The sequence below is a fragment of the Lucilia sericata genome, unplaced genomic scaffold, assembly GCF_015586225.1.
Source record: "Lucilia sericata isolate MDLA Ls3-8-SP2 unplaced genomic scaffold, ASM1558622v1 Contig000776F_arrow, whole genome shotgun sequence".
Lineage (NCBI taxonomy): Eukaryota > Metazoa > Arthropoda > Insecta > Diptera > Calliphoridae > Lucilia > Lucilia sericata.
The window spans coordinates 168300-187985 of NW_023994771.1; the positions used below are offsets into that span (position 1 = coordinate 168300).

The 19686-nt window shown below is 29.2% G+C and overlaps 2 protein-coding genes across 7 annotated transcripts in view; one reads left to right on the forward strand and one right to left on the reverse strand.

Moving 5' to 3' along the window:
* Positions 1 to 15645, forward strand: part of LOC119608024 (carboxypeptidase M) — a 141585-nt gene extending 125940 nt beyond the window's left edge. For 5 of the 6 annotated variants that reach the window (XM_037962243.1, XM_037962246.1, XM_037962247.1 and 2 more), the window contains one exon: positions 15195 to 15645. In XM_037962243.1, the coding sequence (XP_037818171.1) occupies positions 15195 to 15350 (156 nt within the window). In that variant the 3' untranslated portion in view covers positions 15351 to 15645. Of the gene's footprint in view, positions 1 to 12922; positions 13050 to 15194 lie in introns of all 6 variants that reach the window. The other variant, XR_005231781.1, reaches the window with a different exon arrangement.
* LOC119608032 overlaps positions 1 to 19362 on the reverse strand; it is a 50684-nt gene extending 31322 nt beyond the window's left edge. Inside the window, exon 1 of the mRNA XM_037962258.1 lies at positions 19149 to 19362. The gene's annotated coding sequence lies outside the window, so the exon portion shown is untranslated. The remainder of the gene's footprint in view (positions 1 to 19148) is intronic.
* Between the last annotated feature and the right edge of the window lie 324 nt (positions 19363 to 19686).

The window sequence follows — 19686 nt, forward strand, 5'->3', positions numbered from 1 at the left end:
AAAACTCACAAAAGTATAAATTAGCAATTTCGTGTCATGTGACCCAACTTTTAAAATCGATGTCTTCCGATTTGGATGACATTTGCACCAAGTTACTATTGAATAATAGGCCAGACACACATTCTCAGCTCTATCGGTCAAGAACTGCCGGTCTTATAGGGGGTCAAAGTTGGACATTTTGGTCATACAGGGTTTTATTCAAATGAGTGTAACTTATCAACTATTGGCGCGCAGATGAAAGCTTATACAATTTCCTTTAAGGGCTTATAGTCCCATAATGGACAGTTCTTGACCGATAGAGCAGAAAATTTGTGTCTGGGCTACCATCCGATAGTACTAACCTTGGTGCTTTGAAATTCATTCAAATCGATTTTTTGGGTCCTTACAAGATTCTAAGACAGACATGTCCGTATGTCTGTGGACCATGTCGTTATAAAAAAAACTACTAAACGGATCATGTACTCCAAATGTATTCCAATAATTTTTGAAGGTATTACATACTACATACACAGATACTTATATACATATTGGTTATAAGGGGCTCCTGAAGTGCAACAGATTTCACTAGACTTAAAACTTAAATTCTTCAGAATTCTGATACAACTGGAAACAGTTCTCCGCAGGCCAGTGTACTGTGATTACGGGCAAAATTATATATTTAAGTGATGCGGCTTAGCGGCTTCGGTCGATAAATGTGTTGGCATGTTGATAGCTGGCCCATAAAACTGGTAATTACATTAAGCACTAGTCTCTTGTAGCTTTAAATCATTTTGGTGGCCTTGGCATTGTAAATCATCGTAGATTTTTAGCGCTAGCTTTTTTTCTTTTTTTAATATCATTTAATTCCTTTGATTTTATTTTTTATATTTTCAAAAAATTCTGTGAGAAATTATTTTACATTTGATTTTTCAATAAACAAAATATGTAGTATTTTTGGAATGAGTATGGTAGCTCGGTTTTATAAAATACCAGCAAACGTCAGAAGGTTAATATGGCGACAAAAAGAGAGAATGACACTACCTTGATATTTTTACCATGGTATGAGTTTTTTAAACATAATCTAGAAGCCTTGACTTTCAAATTTATTTTTATTTTACTATTTGTTAAAAATGTTTGAAATTAATGGACTTTTATGAATTATTCAAAAAATTACCGTCATGTGTAAGTTTATACATCTTATGAACTTTTAATATTCTGAATGAAAATGGTTTGGGAAAAAAAGTCATGTTCGATTCATACAATTTATTACCCCACAGAAAATTTTCAGAGTATGTACTCGGAATTGTAACCAATGTTTTTTAATAAAATTTTTTTTGCATTACTATACTTGTGGTAAACATTGTTTATGAGAACAGAAAATTAAAATATAAAAAATCAATTTAATCAACAAAATTTTTTTCATTTATTAAAAAATATTTTTGGATCAACATTTTTTCAATGTTTAGATGAATTTTAAGCGTGTAAACACGAAAAATATAAATCAAACGACTTTTATTCTCTTTATTGTCATACGGATGGATTTTCATTTTAGTTTTTCATTAGACTTGTCGTAAGTGTGATCGTCTGAAGGGTCCTTAAGTGTGTAGGAATAGCTACTTTTCCACACAAAAGTGTATTATAAAAAAAGTATAATCTACACACAATATCGCTAACCAAGTATATCAGTTAGTGTGTCATTTTAAAGCGACCATACCCTGTGTAAAGTAAGCCAGGGATACGAATACAAAATAAGCAACACAATATCGATGTAGCAATCTGTACATTTTCTGTGGGGTACTAAATTCATTTTTTCTGTGAAGTTGAAAAAAACTGTATTACCTAAATTTGTGTCAGAATTTTTTAATATTTTTGTATTTCTTATGCGTTTTTATGTAAAACTGAAAAAATAACGAAATACTGAACAAATGCAGAACACTAAATAAAATACAGAACATCATGTTCTGTATAATCCAAAAATCCGTTTTTTAACAAATTATGCGCCATACTATAGTCTTTCATAGAGATTTATCAAATTTTAAATATATCCATTATTTTCGGTGTGAGATCGATTTTTTTATTGTAATGTTAAATATTAAAACTCATGTTTTCTCGACTATTAGATAAATAAAAATTTAATTTCAATTTAGATGCGAAACATATTGAACTCTACTATCTCAATCTGGCATTTTTTTAAATCCTTTGATTTGTTTAAAAGTTATTTAAAAAGTACATAGTAAAATGTCATTAAAAATTTAAAGCCATTTTCTTCGAAACGATTTTTTTGGATTATACCAGTTTTGAAGAAAATGAGCAATATGTACATACATATATTAAACAAGTAAGAGCAGTGTTGCCATTTTAGCACTATTAGTGCTAGATTTAGCATTTTGCATCGTGAAATGCATTGAAGTTTTTTAAATTATGCTAAATGCTTTTCAGCACAATTTGCTTTATAAAAAATTTAAAAATATTTCTATACTTTCTATAAAAAACTATGTATAGTTTAACTAATAAAAATGTTATTGAAGATCAGTTAAATTAAGTAAAAACTTCCAAAAAGTTGTGTAAACTATGTCTGTTCAAACATCGCAATATTTCAAAGCTAGAGCTAATTAATTTCTGTGAGACACGTCAATGCTCGGGAAATTTTCAATAACTTTTAAATTTTTCAATCAATATTTGTGTTTTATATCTTTCTGAAATGCTTATTGTGTGTACATTACGATTCCTTCACAATAAAGTGCAAGGTTTATTATTAAAAGGCAAAATTTGAGTAAATGATTCTCGTTCTACTCGGACCCGCCTTTCAGAAAAATATTTAGTATCACTTCCCAGGTATTTATTTTTGACGCATAGTGTAATACATGAAGTTGTCAAATCATAAACGCAGATTCGATCTACGGCTGGCGGCGGCTAAGGGCACTGGCACACGTTCAATATATATTGATCAATATGAATCACGACCCATTTTAATAGTTTGATGAATACCTCGATATGATACACGTTCAATATTTATCGCGTCAGTATTTTCATTATTTCGTGCTACACGGGTCGTACGATGATAACAAGAATGCCGCGAAAACTCCAAATTCATACAAATTTAGAAAAAATTTATTATCTTTTATATTTTTTATTAACATTTAACTGCCCTAAGGGCAGTGTCACACGTTCAATATATATCGTGATATTTGCTGTATTGTGATATGTATTGAACGTGTAGCATGTAATATTGACGGATCGTGTTCCATATCACAGAAAACCCCAATTTTCTGAAATCCAAAATTTGTATCAACATTTATAATGGATTACGTGATAAATATTGAACGTGTAGCATGTTTTGTGATATCAATCACGATACATTTGTAAAATTCGGAAAAATAAATAAAATAAAAAAAACAAAGTCAAATATTTTTTTAAATGTTAATAAAAAATATAAAAGATAATAAATTTTTTCTAAATTTGTATGAATTTGGAGTTTTCGCGGCATTCTTGTTATCATCGTACGACCCCTGTAGCACGAAATAATGAAAATACTGACGCGATAAATATTGAACGTGTAGCATACTGAGGTATTCATCAAACTATTAAAATGGGTCGTGATTCATATTGATCAATATATATTGAACGTGTGCCAGTGCCCTAACACGAAACTTTTAAAATGTTTCTACATATATAATACTTTCTATAGAAAGATTTTCATTCAATCAGGGCGCTACGAATTTAATTCTATGGTTTATTAAATTAATATTAAAACTAAATACATATTAAATAAAAAGTACAAATTGAAAAACGAAAAAGTACAAAAAATTTACTCTTAAAAATTACCAGAAACACCCCTTTTATAAATTTTTATTCAATCGCTATGGTGTTCAATTTTTCTTCGGATTTTCATTTACGTAGGACTGTTTAATTTTATGTTTTTGGTTCAATCTATATATAAAAATGAATCTGTGTTTGTATGTTTGTTTGTTTGGACTCTATAGACAGCTAAACCGACCTGGACCGATTTTTCTGAAATTTTCACAGTGTCTACCTGTATGTCTGGAAGGAACTATAGGCTACTTTTTACTTCGAAATATCAAGTGGGCAACTTGCCACTCCCAAATGCAAAATTAGTTTTAGAAGTGGCATATCTCAGCAACTGCAAGAGCTATGGTCCTCGAATTTTGTGTGGACAACTTTGACATCCATATGTATACATGGGAATAAAAGCATATTTAGGTGAAAAATGGGCGGACTTTCAAAAGGGGGTCTTGGTACCTCCCATACGGATTGAATATAAAAATTCGTAGATCTGAGAAACTATTAGAGCTAAAATTTTACACTAACTACTTTGACATCCATGTGAACATTTGCGTAACAAATTGGCAGACTAGATTTTAGGGGTGGTACCTTCCATATAAATTACATTAAAAATTCTTTTATCTAGGAAACTATTGGAGTTAAAATCTTAAAATTTTGCCCGAAGAACTTTAACATCCATGTGAACATTTTGCGAAAGAATATCCGGACTTTCATTAGGGGAGCTTGGCACCTCCCATATGAATTAAGTACAAAAATTCGTGTATCTGGGAAACTATTAGTGCTAGAATCTTAAATTTTGCATGTGAACATTTGCGTATAAATTGGCGGACTTTCAAATAGGTGCTTGACACCTCCCATATGAATTAATTACAAAAATTCGTATATCGGGGAATCTGTTAGAGTTAGAATCTTCAAAAATCGTAAAGTGTGTTTTTATTTATATTGACTTTAGGGCAGCAAAGCACACTGGGTATAGCTAGTATTATAGAAAATTCAAGAAATACCTTTTGAAGAAAAAGGTATTTTTCAATTTTTATGTTTTCAGGTTTAACATCATAGAAAATTCAAAAAGTACCTTTTGAAGAACGAAACAGTGCCAAAATGTCCCCTTTTTTAACGTCCTCAGGAAGAATCATTAATTACAATTCATGCCAACCAAGGAGTGTAATAATGAATACTGCAAACAACTTTTTAACCAGGGTCCTTTACATTAGTGCCAAATCATTTCGTGATGACAACATTGGAAAAATTAAAAATATTCTTACAAGAAATGATTTCCCGAAAATCATTATTGAAAGTTTAATACGGAATTATAAGAGGAAAATCCAGTAGAACGTAAGGATAATACGATAATAAATAAATCAATGACCTATGTGCCTAATATTGCGGATTAAGAATGCTACAATTTACGATAAGGAAACAACTTTTCTCAAACACAAAATGTAAACTTGACAAAATGGACAATACTAACCTAATATATAAGATTGGATGTAAGGATAATGACAAAGACGTTGGCACCACGAAAAATAAAATATCAACACAGAAAACTGCACTTCCTATGCGGAGAGAGGCCACAAGCCAAACTTTGATAATGTGGAGATATTACAAAGAGAGAATAAATATAATAAACGGTATACTCTAGAAAAGCTCCATGTATGTAATTAAAATACCGAAAGAGAAAAGAATAAATTATTATTAATTAACAGACCCGGAAAAACTTCACTAATAGCTACAGACACACAATAAACAAGAAAATTAAATAATATAAGTTAAGGCGCCCGTACACAACACCAGCATGGTGGCACAATCAAGTGATTGTGCAAGCCGATTAAACATGTATGGGGTTGTGGTACGATTGTGCCATCTGATTGTGTGATATCAAAATTAATTTGATATTATTGTGATTGTGCCAGCATGCTTGTAGTGTGTATGGGAAAATTTGCTCATTCAAATACATTTTTTTTAGCAATAATCATAATTTGTCTATGAAATCTAAAAGAAAAATATTTTGGGGATAATTGTTATATGCCTACAGATCGGTTTCACGCTTGCGGTAAACAAATTTGGAAATATTTGTATTATTCGCAACGACCTTTACCACACAAAATTTCTAAGAAATGAATATTGTACAAGCATGCTGGTGTTATATGTGGTCCGAACCAGAAAATGACAAAAGTAATACATATTCATAAAGTATTGCAACCAAACGTGTATGTGTATGTATCGCCAAACACAAAGCGCACAAGCATATTCATCTTGATCATACCAACTTGAACACGAATAAATATACGTATGGTCGGCATTTGGTTGTGTTGTATATTCATACATATTTCTTTCCTACACACAGAAAAAAGATCGATAGGAAATCGGTTTCCATTACAAATATTTAGTAAAGTTAACTAAAATTCTATCGCCGCTATTAAAAAACTATACATTTAAGTGATTTTCTATATTTAGAACTGAAAATCTATGATTATAATCAAATTATGGTTTTAACAATTTTCAAATTATTATATGAACCAATTTAGTCTTTCATATAATGTTTTTACTAATTCGGTAAATACAACCGAATTAAATTATGTAATTATTTCAAATATTAGTATTTGTAACCGAAAAATAGGTTGAAGCTACAATTTTTTAGTTAAATAAACATTATTCCGTCATCACAACCAATTATCAGTTGAAAAAGTTAAAGAGTCTAAATAAATTCGAAATTTCCAACCGATTATTTGGTAGTTTTTTTGACGTCTACAAAAATATTTATTAAAAAAAATTGTGATTTACAAATATTTGGAAAAGATAAATGGAATTGCTGTTGCGGCTTGATGTTTAATGATACAGGCGAATAAAATAGAAAAAGGTAATGTTCAATCAAAAATCCATTTTGTGGTTGCTTTTAAGAGATTTCATTGCGTTTGCAGGAATTAAAGCAAGTAACTTAAATCTACAAGAAATGCAAACCGTTCAACGTAGAATATTTCGCTAAAAACTGAAAGAAAAGTCGCTCCAACCAAAGGTCAAACATGTACATAATATTCGCCTAAATGAGATGCAAGAAGTATTTAAAATGTGTGTATCTAAAAGCAATTTTACATATTTTATAAAATTTTATTGTTTATAAATAAAATCCACAAATAAATGCATAATAATTAATATTTCAGTTGTAAATACTTATAGTTTCAATTCTCATTACCGAATTATTTTTTAAAATAATTCGGAGTTTCATGTATTCGGAAATACTAATCGAATTTTTCAATTACTGCAATAGAATTATGTGGTAGTTGTTAGAACCGACTAAATTCGATTGGAAACAAATACGGTTACTCCAACGAATCTGTTTTCTCTGTGTACACAACTGGTTGGAAGTAATGAATACATTCGTTTTATTCAATTATCATACTTATATCTTCTTTGCAAAATGAATATAAATATACATAAGTATCTTTTGAGTATACGTATACGTATTTCACCAATGCAATAGGAAATAATAAAACAAAAATTAATGAAATACATATGTATGTATATGCCAACTTGTTTTTTCTCTTATTAGGCAAGATATTAAAATAACCTAAATATTACTAATTTCAATAAAAATTAAATACAAAAATCTATCTAATTCACGTTTCCTTTTAAGTACATAAAAATATTCTTAAAAATGAGTTCGCATATTTTTATTAAGGGTAAAAATATGTTGTTTCGTTAAATTTTTAAGACCTTTTTACCTGTTAGTTTTTGAATTGTATTTGTCAATCATCTTTTATTGCTATTTCTAAATATAAAAAACGATCGTAATAAATTTCAAATTCTTAGAATTTACATATGATGCACCACGTGTTAACTTTACTTTCCAAAAGAACAGGCTCATTACATCGCATTTTCTCCATATTTATATTTTTATTTACACGTCATTGTGAATTTTCTCACGCAAATACTTAAAATACACGGTGTAAAGCATCATATCCTCAATACTCGTTCTTTCCAACATATTCTTTGTTTTTCATTCATTTGAGATAACACCAGGGTAGGTAAAAATATCGCTCGCGATCGCTATTTTATTTATATCGCTCGTTTTAAAATTCAAAATCGTGAGTTTTATTTTTCAACACGCGAGCACAATTTTAATTAAGTTTTATGTGTTTGTTGTTTGTTTTCAATATATTTATAAGAATATATGTATGTATGTATGTATGTATGTATGTATGTATGTATGTATGTATGTATGTATGTATGTATGTATGTATGTATGTATGTATGTATGTATGTATGTATGTATTTATGTATGTATGTATACATACATAATTACATTATGACATTATATTTATGTATGTATGTATACATACATAATTACATTATGACATTATATTTAACCAACAAACTATGAAAAAGCAAATAAAATGATTTTGGCCATCATTTGGTTGGCAGACGGGCATTTCCAAATTGCATAAAAATAATGCTGGCCAATTGGAATATTATCAAATACCCAGCAAAAATTTTCATTACCTAGTAATCTAGAAAGTAATATTGGAATCTCGTGGAAACTAATTACTTTTGGGGTGAATTACTAATTATTTTTGTTCGACGAGGTTCAAATAATATGTACCTACCTTAAACAAATTAATAAATGGTTACTAATTTGATTACAAAAACTTTGCGAAATAACTAGTTACAAATAAACCTACAAATATGTTATGTGATAGCTAGTTATTTTGGGCCGACTTTGTATGTAGAAAACAAAAAATAAAAATATAAAATTCTCGGCCGGGATTTGAACCCAGGCATTCAGTTGTTTTCTGTGTTTCTCACTCCAGCCGCTTACTCGATGCTCCATTAACATGTTGCTTTTTGTAATTTTGAGAACGGCATTTTACAAAAATATATAAATGAATGTCATTTTGAAAAAAAATAAACAGTATCCAGCAGGGCTCGAACCACGAACCCCCTGTTTGTTAAATAAACGACCTAGACAATTGAGCCATAACAAATCCAAATTGTTTTGTTCTTTACCAGTAATAACCTATTCAGCTAAATAAAATAATGTGGATGATAATGAACACTCATTACCAAGTAATGTATGAAATAACTACTGGCTATTACCAAAAATTTCAGATTTTTTGCTGGGTATTCATCTATTAATCCAATAATGCCTAGATTTGAGTTTTTTTTCCAAAATATAATCATTCAAAATTTTTCTGAAATTTTATTTACAAACGTAAACGTTAAAATTATAATTTTTGCTTATAATATTTGCTTATCTGAGAAAAACATTTTTAATAATCAGCTTAAAGTAGAGTCGAGCCTACAATAAAATTCTTATATTTGTCAATGGTTTATTGAAGGTATTTGAAGCTATTTGACGTTAATGAATACAATTTTCACAAATTTTGCATAAAATTGGCTAATAAACTAAAAATAAATTTTTATGATTACAGCCGTTAATTTCTAGGTTCAATATAATAGAAAATTCCAAAAATACCTTTTGAAGAATGAAAAAGTACCAAAAAGTACACTTTTTTAAGTTCTGATTTCATCCGGGCTTCACATGCTTCATCTTATGTTTCTAGGTTAAATATTGCAAAAAATTTAAAAAGTACCTTTTGAAGAAAGAAAAAGTACCAAAATGCCCAGTTTATGGGTTTTCATTTACTCCGGGCACTACATGCCTAATTTAATATTATAAAATATTCAAAAAGTACCTTTTGAAGAATGAAAAGTACCATAATTTAGCGTCCTAGACGCTAAATTTTGTGTTTCTAGGTTCAATTTTATAGAAAACTCGATATTACCTATTATGCTGTTTGTGTTGTTAATTACTCTAGTTTTCAGCGATTTTGCTTATGCCCAATTTGCACGACGATTTTTTTCATGTTTGCCCAGACTGTCTGTTTTCATGTTGCCGATGATTGGTGGTGAGCGGGGTAGAGAAGAATGGGGGGTAAAAAAACAAACATGATTAGGAATTTTCATGATTGTTTTTGAGATTCCCCTTTACTCTCATTCGTATTGTTTATATTATACTCATGTAAAAAATAATTACGTGTTTTTTTTTAATGAAAACATTAAAATTTGCATTAAAAATATACTATTTATTATTTATAATCAAACTAAATTATTTTTATGTTAAAAAAAACAGACGTCTGAAAAGTAGAGTTGCCAGGTTAGCCTTTTTATTTATCATTTAGACCAGTCACGAGCAAAACTGAAATTCTAATGCACGCGTGCATAGGCCAAGAAATTCTGCTGACGCTTTGTTGACACACCTACACTATAAGCTTGTGTGTATTAGTGTGTCTGTGTTTTACTAAAATGACCACTTGTTTGTTGCTTTGTTACGATCTCAGAGATCAAAATCAAATCAGTTGCTGTTCAGCTTTTGTAGAAGCAAGATCACGTTGCGGATTTTTTTATGCTTATGATTTTTTCTCTTTTATTACACCTAGCAAAATGTTTGATATAAATTGGGAAAATGATTTCTTTTTAATAGAAAACATAGACGGTGAGGCACAATGCGTCGTATGTTATAAAATTATATGTAGAAAAGCTTTATTTTTTTTAAAAAGGCATTATGAAACTTGCCATGGACCCTTAAATGACCTTAGGGGACATGACAGAAAAGTAAAGTTGTTGCAATTAAAAGGTTAACCGATCAACACATTGGTGACTTATTGCGTATTAAGGAATATAAAGGAAACATTGATTTGGATAGATTAGTTGAACTTTAAATTAAGTTCAGTTAATATCTCGGTAATATCCCTTAAAAGTTCGAAATCGAATAGAAAGTCGTGATTTTCTTAATGATATTTCAGTAGTTTTATTTAATACTACTTTTTAAAAATACTACTACTTTTCTTAAATAAAAAACTCTTTCCCTTTATTCCATTTTTGTTTAAAATGCCCAAAAGTTCATGAGTTTTTCTCGTCGTAAAAAGTATTTGCAATAGAAAACAAATTTCAAAACTTTTCTCAGTGTACCACCATTTTGTTATAACGTGCAGTCATCTCTCTGCTGCTTAACGCACACAAATATACACATGGTGGTATGTGTTTGCCCATGACTGATTTAGACTCAAAATTTATGTTTTAGCTACTGCCTTTTTCTAGCCATTTTTCCGCTTTCTTATTTAGCCTTAAAAGGCTAAAATTTTAGAATCATCAGTACATATTTAAGAATTTATAATGAGAACATTTACAAAAACATTTAGATTTAAAAGTTTTTGTTTTGAATATTGGATTTTGATTACAATTAGAGTAAAGGTGTTTGCTTCAGTTGTCAGATGAGCTACAATTTTAGAAAAATTTAATTTAGATTCTTATGAACAAAATAAGACCAATCCAAAAAAGTCGATATTTTTAGTACATACATTTTATTAGAGCATATTATGCTCTTTTGTAACAACAAGAACGAATGTGTATAGTCGTGATTGACCGAATATGATACTTTAATGCAGTCATAAGTATAAGTAATTTAATAAAGTTTTTTTTGTTTCCGATACATTTCAACAATTTATTGATGAAAAATATTTTTTTGAGAGAAGCTTTATATGGGGTCTAGGGCAAATATGGACCGATCTCCATAAAATTTGGCGAATTTTGTCGCGATATTATTGTTTATAAGTAAATTGATATTCTAGTAATTTTCTGAAGGGGATTTATATGATGGCTTATAAAAAACTAAAAAATTAGTTGTGATTTTTCCGAGATGCAGGTATATTTTACATAATTAGGAGCTCAAAGGCCCTTTTAGGGGGGTTCAGTTGAATGGGGTCTAGATGAAATCATATACCGATTTTAATCTTTTCCAAGCCTATGGAAAATGTCTTATTGAAATATAACATATGTGAGCAATTTTTAAAAATAATCTTATTGGCCATTCAGCCAATATCATTATTATCACTTTATTATCATCCCTAATAAAGTGAATTTTGTTGTAAAAAGAAGCATTTTAATTATGCAAAAACTACTCGTTTAGATCTTTACCCAATCTTAGGACTCTCGAAAATCATTGGTTTATGGTCGGGAATTATTTGTCACTTGTTTTAATACATATTTTAAGGTATACAAATTTAGCCTTTTTCTAGCCTTATTTTTTATAACTTTGGAAAAAATTTAATGTTTAGAGATTTAGTTATTTTTTATATAAAAAATTTTATTGGTTTTCCTTACATACAACACCATTACGATGATATTCATGTCACAAAAATATTGAAAATTCCGTAAGGTTTAGCCGTCATACTTGGAAATTTTATATTAATGATTTTTGTCTGTGTTGATTATTAGGTTCCCAAAAAAGGCGCAAGCACACCGAAATCAATACTCGTTTCTAAATATTTTACCATCACTCCTGAAGGATGATGCAAATGAAAACCTCTTTATTTCAAAATTTTGTCGTATTATAAAAACATACAAATTTTAATTATTTGCATAGCCCTTTCCAAAAATAGGTTTCATTCCAAATCTAAATTTTTGATAAAATTTTTACAGGTTGTCCCGAATTGTTCTCATATCTCCATTATTTATGGACCGAAATTGATTTAAACACATATACATATATATAGACGGACATAATTTAATCGACTCCGCTATGTATAATAACTCGGAATAAATATACTTTATAGGGTCGGAATATTATATTATAGAAATTACAAACGGAATGACAAACTTAAGCTGACTACACACCATAATATTCAGTAAAACGAATGAGAATATAATATATGAACTATGAGGGATAAATTCAGATCCGTAAGTTTGTAATTCAGGAATAATATGTCAATAAATTTTTCAAAATTTATTATTTTTTGATTTCTAAAAAAGTGTATAAAAAATTACTAAAAATCGAGCCAAATGAAGACCCGAATTTTATACTATTGAATTTTTTTCTAAGTTGATTGTTAGGTTCCCAAAACAGGCACAAGCACCCAAAAAATCAGTATCATTTTCAAATATTTTTCCAGCACTACTGAAGGAAGTTGGTAAATGAAAACCACTTTATCTCAAAATTTCGACGTATAGGAAAAATAATAAAAAATGTTAATTAGCCACCGGACCTATTCAAAAATATATGCTTCATTCCATGAGCAAACAAAAAATAATATTCTGTAACTTGTGTAATCATAGCAATTTTAATTTTATTTTGTTTTTTCAGTATGAAATAAAAATCTAACGACTTCTCTCATAGTGTATAGGCAGCATTTATATATACCCTTTTCATGAAGGTGACGGGTATAAAAATGCATTATTAAAAAGATGTATGATGATGCGCTTTACCTAAGGTATTCCATTTCTCTTTTTTATGTCTTTAAATATTTTCACTATTTCACTATTTTCTATTATGTTTTACATACATTTTCCAAAGTTTTCTATTTCTTCTATTGGAACTGCAATAAGGACTAATCATTAAAAATCATACAATTATGGATATATTCCCATAAACATTGATACACATATTTAGGTTTATTTAAAACATGTTTGTGTCGAATTTCATTACTAAACAGATATTTTTAAGACAGTAATGAGCGTTAATGTAATTTTTTGAAGGGAACCTAACATGGGAGGTAGGGTCATTTATTGACCAATTCTTTTAAATGTTTGTAGTAAAATTTAGGTTCCTATAAAACTTGTTTGTGTCGAATTTCATTACTATACAGTAGGGCATTAAAGTAATTACCTAAAGGTAGGTAGGGTCAATTATGGACCGATTGTCAGAAATTTTGGTCAAGAAATTTAGGTTTCTATACAAATATTTTGTGTCAAATTTCCTTGCTTTACTAGTATTTTTAACACAATTATCAGTATTTATACGGAGACTTGGGTCAAATATGACCCAATGTTCATGCATATAATTGACTTGTGCTAAATTTCATGGAAATTGCTTCATATTTAAAATATTTTTAAGTATTTAAGAAACTTTCTGGGGGGTCACTTCTATGGGGGCTAGACGAAATCTTTAACCGATATTGCCCTTTGTCAGTACCAAATAAACTTTACCTATAAGAAATATTTGCGAAAATTACATCTATTTATTTAAAGTAATAAATAAGTTATAGATTTCTGGCCATTTACCACCGTGCATAGTGTTAAATTTAAGAATTTATTAATTTTTTCTTTATTTTTTCCAAAAAATTCTCATTTTGCTCATAAATACTTAAATACAAGCGAACACAACGTCCTCACAAACAAACACAATGTGAGCGTTGTTGTTGTTTTCATGTGTCTGCATACAAAAAATACTAATTTTTTACGAAATTCTCAGAGATTGTCTCGGGTTTTTTTCTAATATCTTCGTTATTTATGGATTTTGCTGATTAAAAATAGAAAGCTTTTCTCGAAAGCATTTTAGATAGATTTATTGAAATATTTTAACAATTTGTAAATAAAAAAGGGATTTTTTAAATGAGGGGTTATATGGTACTATCCTTATAACTTTTGGTAGGGGTCATGATATTAGTGTTTATAAGTGAATTTTGACCATCAAGTCATTTTCTGAAGGGCACTTTGTATGGGGGATAGGGTCAAATGAGGCCCGATCATTACGAAAATCAACAATATTATTAATACTTATATAAAACTAAGTTTTGCCGATTTTTTAAGTAATACAAGAACATTTAACATATTTATTCGGGGGGTACGGTTGTATGGGGGTCATACGAAATAATGTACTGATTTTAACCATTTTCAATAGGCTTCGTCCTTGGGTCTAAAGAAAAGTATGTGCCAAATTTCATCTATGGTTTGCATGGATACACAGACGGACAGATGGACACAGCTAAATCGACTCAGAAAGAAAGTGATTCTTGATGGTCAAAGTGAATTTTGACCATCAAGTCATTTTCTGAAGGGCACTTTGTATGGGGGATAGGGTCAAATGAGGCCCGATCATTACGAAAATCAACAATATTATTAATACTTATGTATATAAAACTAAGTTTTGCCGATTTTTTAAGTAATACAAGAACATTTAACATATTTATTCGGGGGGTACGGTTGTATGGGGGCCATACGAAATAATGGACTGACTTTAACCGTTTTCAATAGGCTTCGTCCTTGGGTCTAAAGAAAAGTATGTGCCAAATTTCATCAATGGTTTCCATGGATACACAGACGGACACAGCTAAATCGACTCAGAAAGTGATTCTGAGCCGATTAAGGTGGGTGAATGACCAATATCTTTGGGTGTTACAAACATCAGCACAAACGCATAATACCCTCCCAACTATAGTAGTGTAGGGTATAAAAACGAACAGTTTGAGTAACACAGCTCTCACTTTGCAATATGACCCAATGTTGTGCAAGTGAAAAGTGATAGGTTTTAGTCCGCGGTGATGATACTGACTGACTTTCACATATTTCATTATTTTCTTACATTTGAAGTGCCTTTTACTTGTAAAATTTAATCTTAATATTTTTTTTATTTTCAGCGTACCGACACGATTCCAATATCTCAATTATATCGGCCACTTCCCGGGCCATCTCAAAATCATCACTATCGTCCCGGACAATCTTATAGTGATTCTGGAATTTTTTCTTCTATTACTAATGGCCTGAATAACTTATATTCTAATATATTTGGCTGATCGTTTCAATCGGAGCTTTTCTCTATTCGACAAAAAAGTTTCTGAAATTGAATTAGTTGAATAAAATTGGTATAAGATTATTATTAAGATAAAAAGTTGATAAGTAAAATAAAAAACGTTTTTTTTTCCTTATTCCACACATTTCACAATGTGTTAAATTAATTCCTATAAGATTATTATTAAGGTAAAAAGTTGATAAGTAGAATAAAATTTTTTTTCCTTATTCTTCACATTTCACAATATGTATGTGTTTAATTTTTTTTTTTTGTAAATTATAATAAATTATGATATCGATACATAATTGTGTTGTATTTATTTTTTAAACCAACGTCTATAATAAACGTCGTTATAATGCAAGTTGACGAGTTTTCAGATAGGGAAAATAAATCGCGCTTAAAAAGGGAGATTATAATATCATATATTATTATTGAAAACGATATTTCAATATCGTTTTGAGATTCAAAAAAGTTTTTAAGTTTTATTCCAACACAGAGAAAACAGATTCGTTGCCACAATCGAATTTGGTCGGTCCTACGAACTATCGTGTAAATCGATTGCAATTGCCGAATATTTCGTTTGCTCACACATACATATTTTTAGAACAAACATTGGTTGTTATTACTGAATTTTCGATAATATTAACTGTACTTTGTATAAAATTGGTACACGCAACTACATATTTATAAAATAATAAAATAATAAAACTTTTATTACAGGGACCAACTAAAATTTTTAATTTATTTCCATAATTTTTTAATTATTAACAACAACAAAATTACAATATCACAAAAGTGTATTAAGTTATAATTTCAAAATCAAAATCACTAAAAATCGATGTATATTTCAAATTACATTGACATTGGGGCGGATCTTACTAACAATAAAAGTTAGTAAGTTTTAGAAGTGCAGGATTACAGCTGCAAATATTAATACAATAACCCAATCATATATACACATGTGCGAAATATTCTGCAGACATAATTGATATCTATTCACATAAATTTCCGAAAGTAAAAGAATATTATTCTAATGTATTTTTTAAACGAAAACATATTTAACATATGTTTATTGCTCCTTATGTATTAGTTATTGCCCTTTTTAGATATTTATTGCCCCTTTTGTTTGCAAATTGAAAAATTTTCTTGATTTGTATTTCTTTATTTCTATTTTAGAACTATTAATTTTAAAATGTCAAGAACAATTTACAATTTGTTCATGTATTCGGAAATACCGAATTAAACTTTTAAGTTATTACAGTAATCGAAACTTCAAATTTTTCGGTTGAAAATACCGAATAAAGCTTTATTGTATTAAATATAATCAATATTTCCATACGGTTTACGAAAGTATTTAAAATCCAAGTTTTGGCTAAAAAATACTGATTTGAACAATTTTTTGATTATAAGAACAGAAATGTTCCATTGTATTGAATAATTAAAACTTTAAATTGGTTGTAGATATTGAAATAACAAATAAAAATTTTAAAAAGTACAAATTGGTTATAATAATCATATTAATAGTTACTTTATCCTTATTTCAGTTAGAATTGTGTTTTTTCTGTTCTAATTATAGAAAATATGTTGAATTTACAGTATTTTAATAACTACAATCAATATTAATTTTTAAGTATTGAATATTAGTAATTGTAAACATTTTCTGATCGATCTTTTTTCTGTGTGAATAAAAAAGTTTATGAAAATTTATAAAATTTTTCATTTTATTTATTCAATAAATAAGTTTAAATAAAAAAACTCTTTTTAACATCCCAGCAGTTCGACAAAGAGTCAATGCATACGTAAAAGACAGTCATTTACACTAATGTGTAACCACATGGTTGACCCTAATTTATATACATACATATATTGGCTTATTCGTTACCAACGCACTGTTCGTAAACGAGAGGGAGGACAGTCGTCACTTTAGGTACCCTAGGTAAACGAGTGAGGGGACACTTAAAAATTCTAACCTCCTGGTCGTCATTCTTCACGAATGTACTCTTTGTAATCGAGAGCGAAGACAGTCGTCACTTTACTGTACACCAAGTAAGCAAGAAAGTGGCAGTCGTCACTTAACTTTCTCCCGAGTAAACGAGAGAGGGGACACTTGAAAAAACTTAAGAATTGATGGTGAAGAGAAGAAGAATAAACATGATCAGTTTTGTCTGAATGCAAAGACAATGAACAGTTATACTATTTCATCACTTTTTAAGTTATTTGATTTTTATATTAGTTGACTTTAATAAGTTGTTTAAGACAGTTCTCGCTAAAAATTTTGTTGTGTGAATTAAAAAAAAAATGTTTTTTAACTTGATTAAAAAATAGTAAAATTTAAATAAGAAATATTTACAATTTGGAAGAGTGAATTCCTTTAAGATGAGTTAAAACAAAAAACTTTAGCAGAGATTACGGAAAAAATAATCTTTCTTAAATATAACAAATTCTATTCTTTCAGAGTCATTTATGTGTATTAATGAATTCCAAAGTTTAAAAGTCCGGTATTACTGAAGATACAAATGAGTAGCAATATTAAAAATATTTATTTCAATATCTATTTAATATAGAAATAAAAGTATTGTTTTTTGTCATAAGTTTTTAGAGTTATACTTCGACGGACCGGTTATTTAACCCTACTGCAATACCTGTCCATTGGAGAAGCTTGGGAACACATGGCTTTCCCCTAGGATACGTCAATAGCTAGTAAAGTAACTACTAAAAGAGCTAGTAATGTGACTGACTCCCAAGAACCCATTTGGAGATTACCATCCATTGACTACTTTTGACTACCCCTTGACAGTCTCATTGTAGAGTGACGATTGACTTCCTCGTAGGACAAGCCCATGTTAAAATGGTTGGTCACCTGGGTAGTCGGCTGGCTAGGGGCCACCATAAGTGGTATGTCAGTTGGTTAGTTCGGGATTGTCCCGTCGAACTTCTGGGATTAATAAAATAATATTTTATACCCTTAATATGGGATATATTCCTAAAAACTGTAAACATTGACCGGTACTGATGACCTTTAATCTCTTAGATTAAGTTTTATTCCAATAAAATACATAAAAAGTTTGTTTATTGAAAAGTTTTTTTTTATTAAAAAAAAGTTTTCTTCAAAATATATATGGCAACACTGCTTACACGCTTAATTCTTGTTTCTAGGCAATAACTACACACAGCTTCATTCGTAACGTGTTGTACTTGCTCTGATTTGTTTTTATAAACAAGCAAAATCTTCATATGCTGATGCTGTTTGTTTTTGTCTAAGCATGCACAATAAATCTAAATTTTTGATGAAATTTTCAGAGATTGTCTCGGATTTTAGCTCATATCTTCGTTATATATGTCTGATAAAATTATTGAAGATTCGGATCTCGCAGATATCTGGTAGATATATACCCTTCCCACAAAAGTAAAGGATGTAAAAATCAAATCAACCCAAGAAAAATACATAGAAACCCTCAAAAACATTATGACAAAATGCAACAACAACATCAAATCCATAATGTCACAATAACAAAATAAACGCCAACACCAAAAAACTCATTAAGTGAAAAAGCATCAAGACCCCCCAAAACAAAATGCAAAAACTGTAACAAAACAAAAAACGCAGAAATGCATTTCATAAACATGCCTGCAGGCTTGTTTTGACAACCAACAACAAAATTAGATGGCCTCATGGAATGCAAAACCTTTGAAACAATAACAATTCAAGCCTCAAATAAACTTAAACTGAAACAGTTGTAAAGAAATTACAACGATAATAATACTTAAGAAAAAATCACATTAATATTCATAACTTTCTTACTTTTTTTATAATTGATTACTTCACGAGATAGTGTTGGCGGCAGTATGTTCCTTAAAAAATACACTTTAACACTTTTTTGTCATTTGCACTTGTTAATCACTTTATTAATACTTTAAATTTCTTTAATTTTTAATAAATTATTATGAAGAACATAATTTTAAAATGCGTCTTCATAAATTTTGTCAAATTTTCAACCGCTTAGTTTAATGATTAAAAGAGAACTAATAAAAAGTAGAATATGCAAATGAAAGGGAATAGCTAAAATGGAGACAAAACTATATTTTGTTTATAAAAACAAATAATGTAGCCTATCTTAAGGCTGATTTAAAGATAATTTTGTAAAAATGCTTAGTTATTATTGCCATTTGCACAATGCTGTCAATATTTGTTCAAAATCTAAAGTCGACAGATTCTAAGCATAGCTTAAGGAGGTTAATAAATGAATAAAAAGCATCTATTACATTTTAAGTTTTCTCTTTCATCTCTTTACTTTTTTTGTTAGTTCTCCTTTATTCTTTAAACTGAGAGGATGCAAATT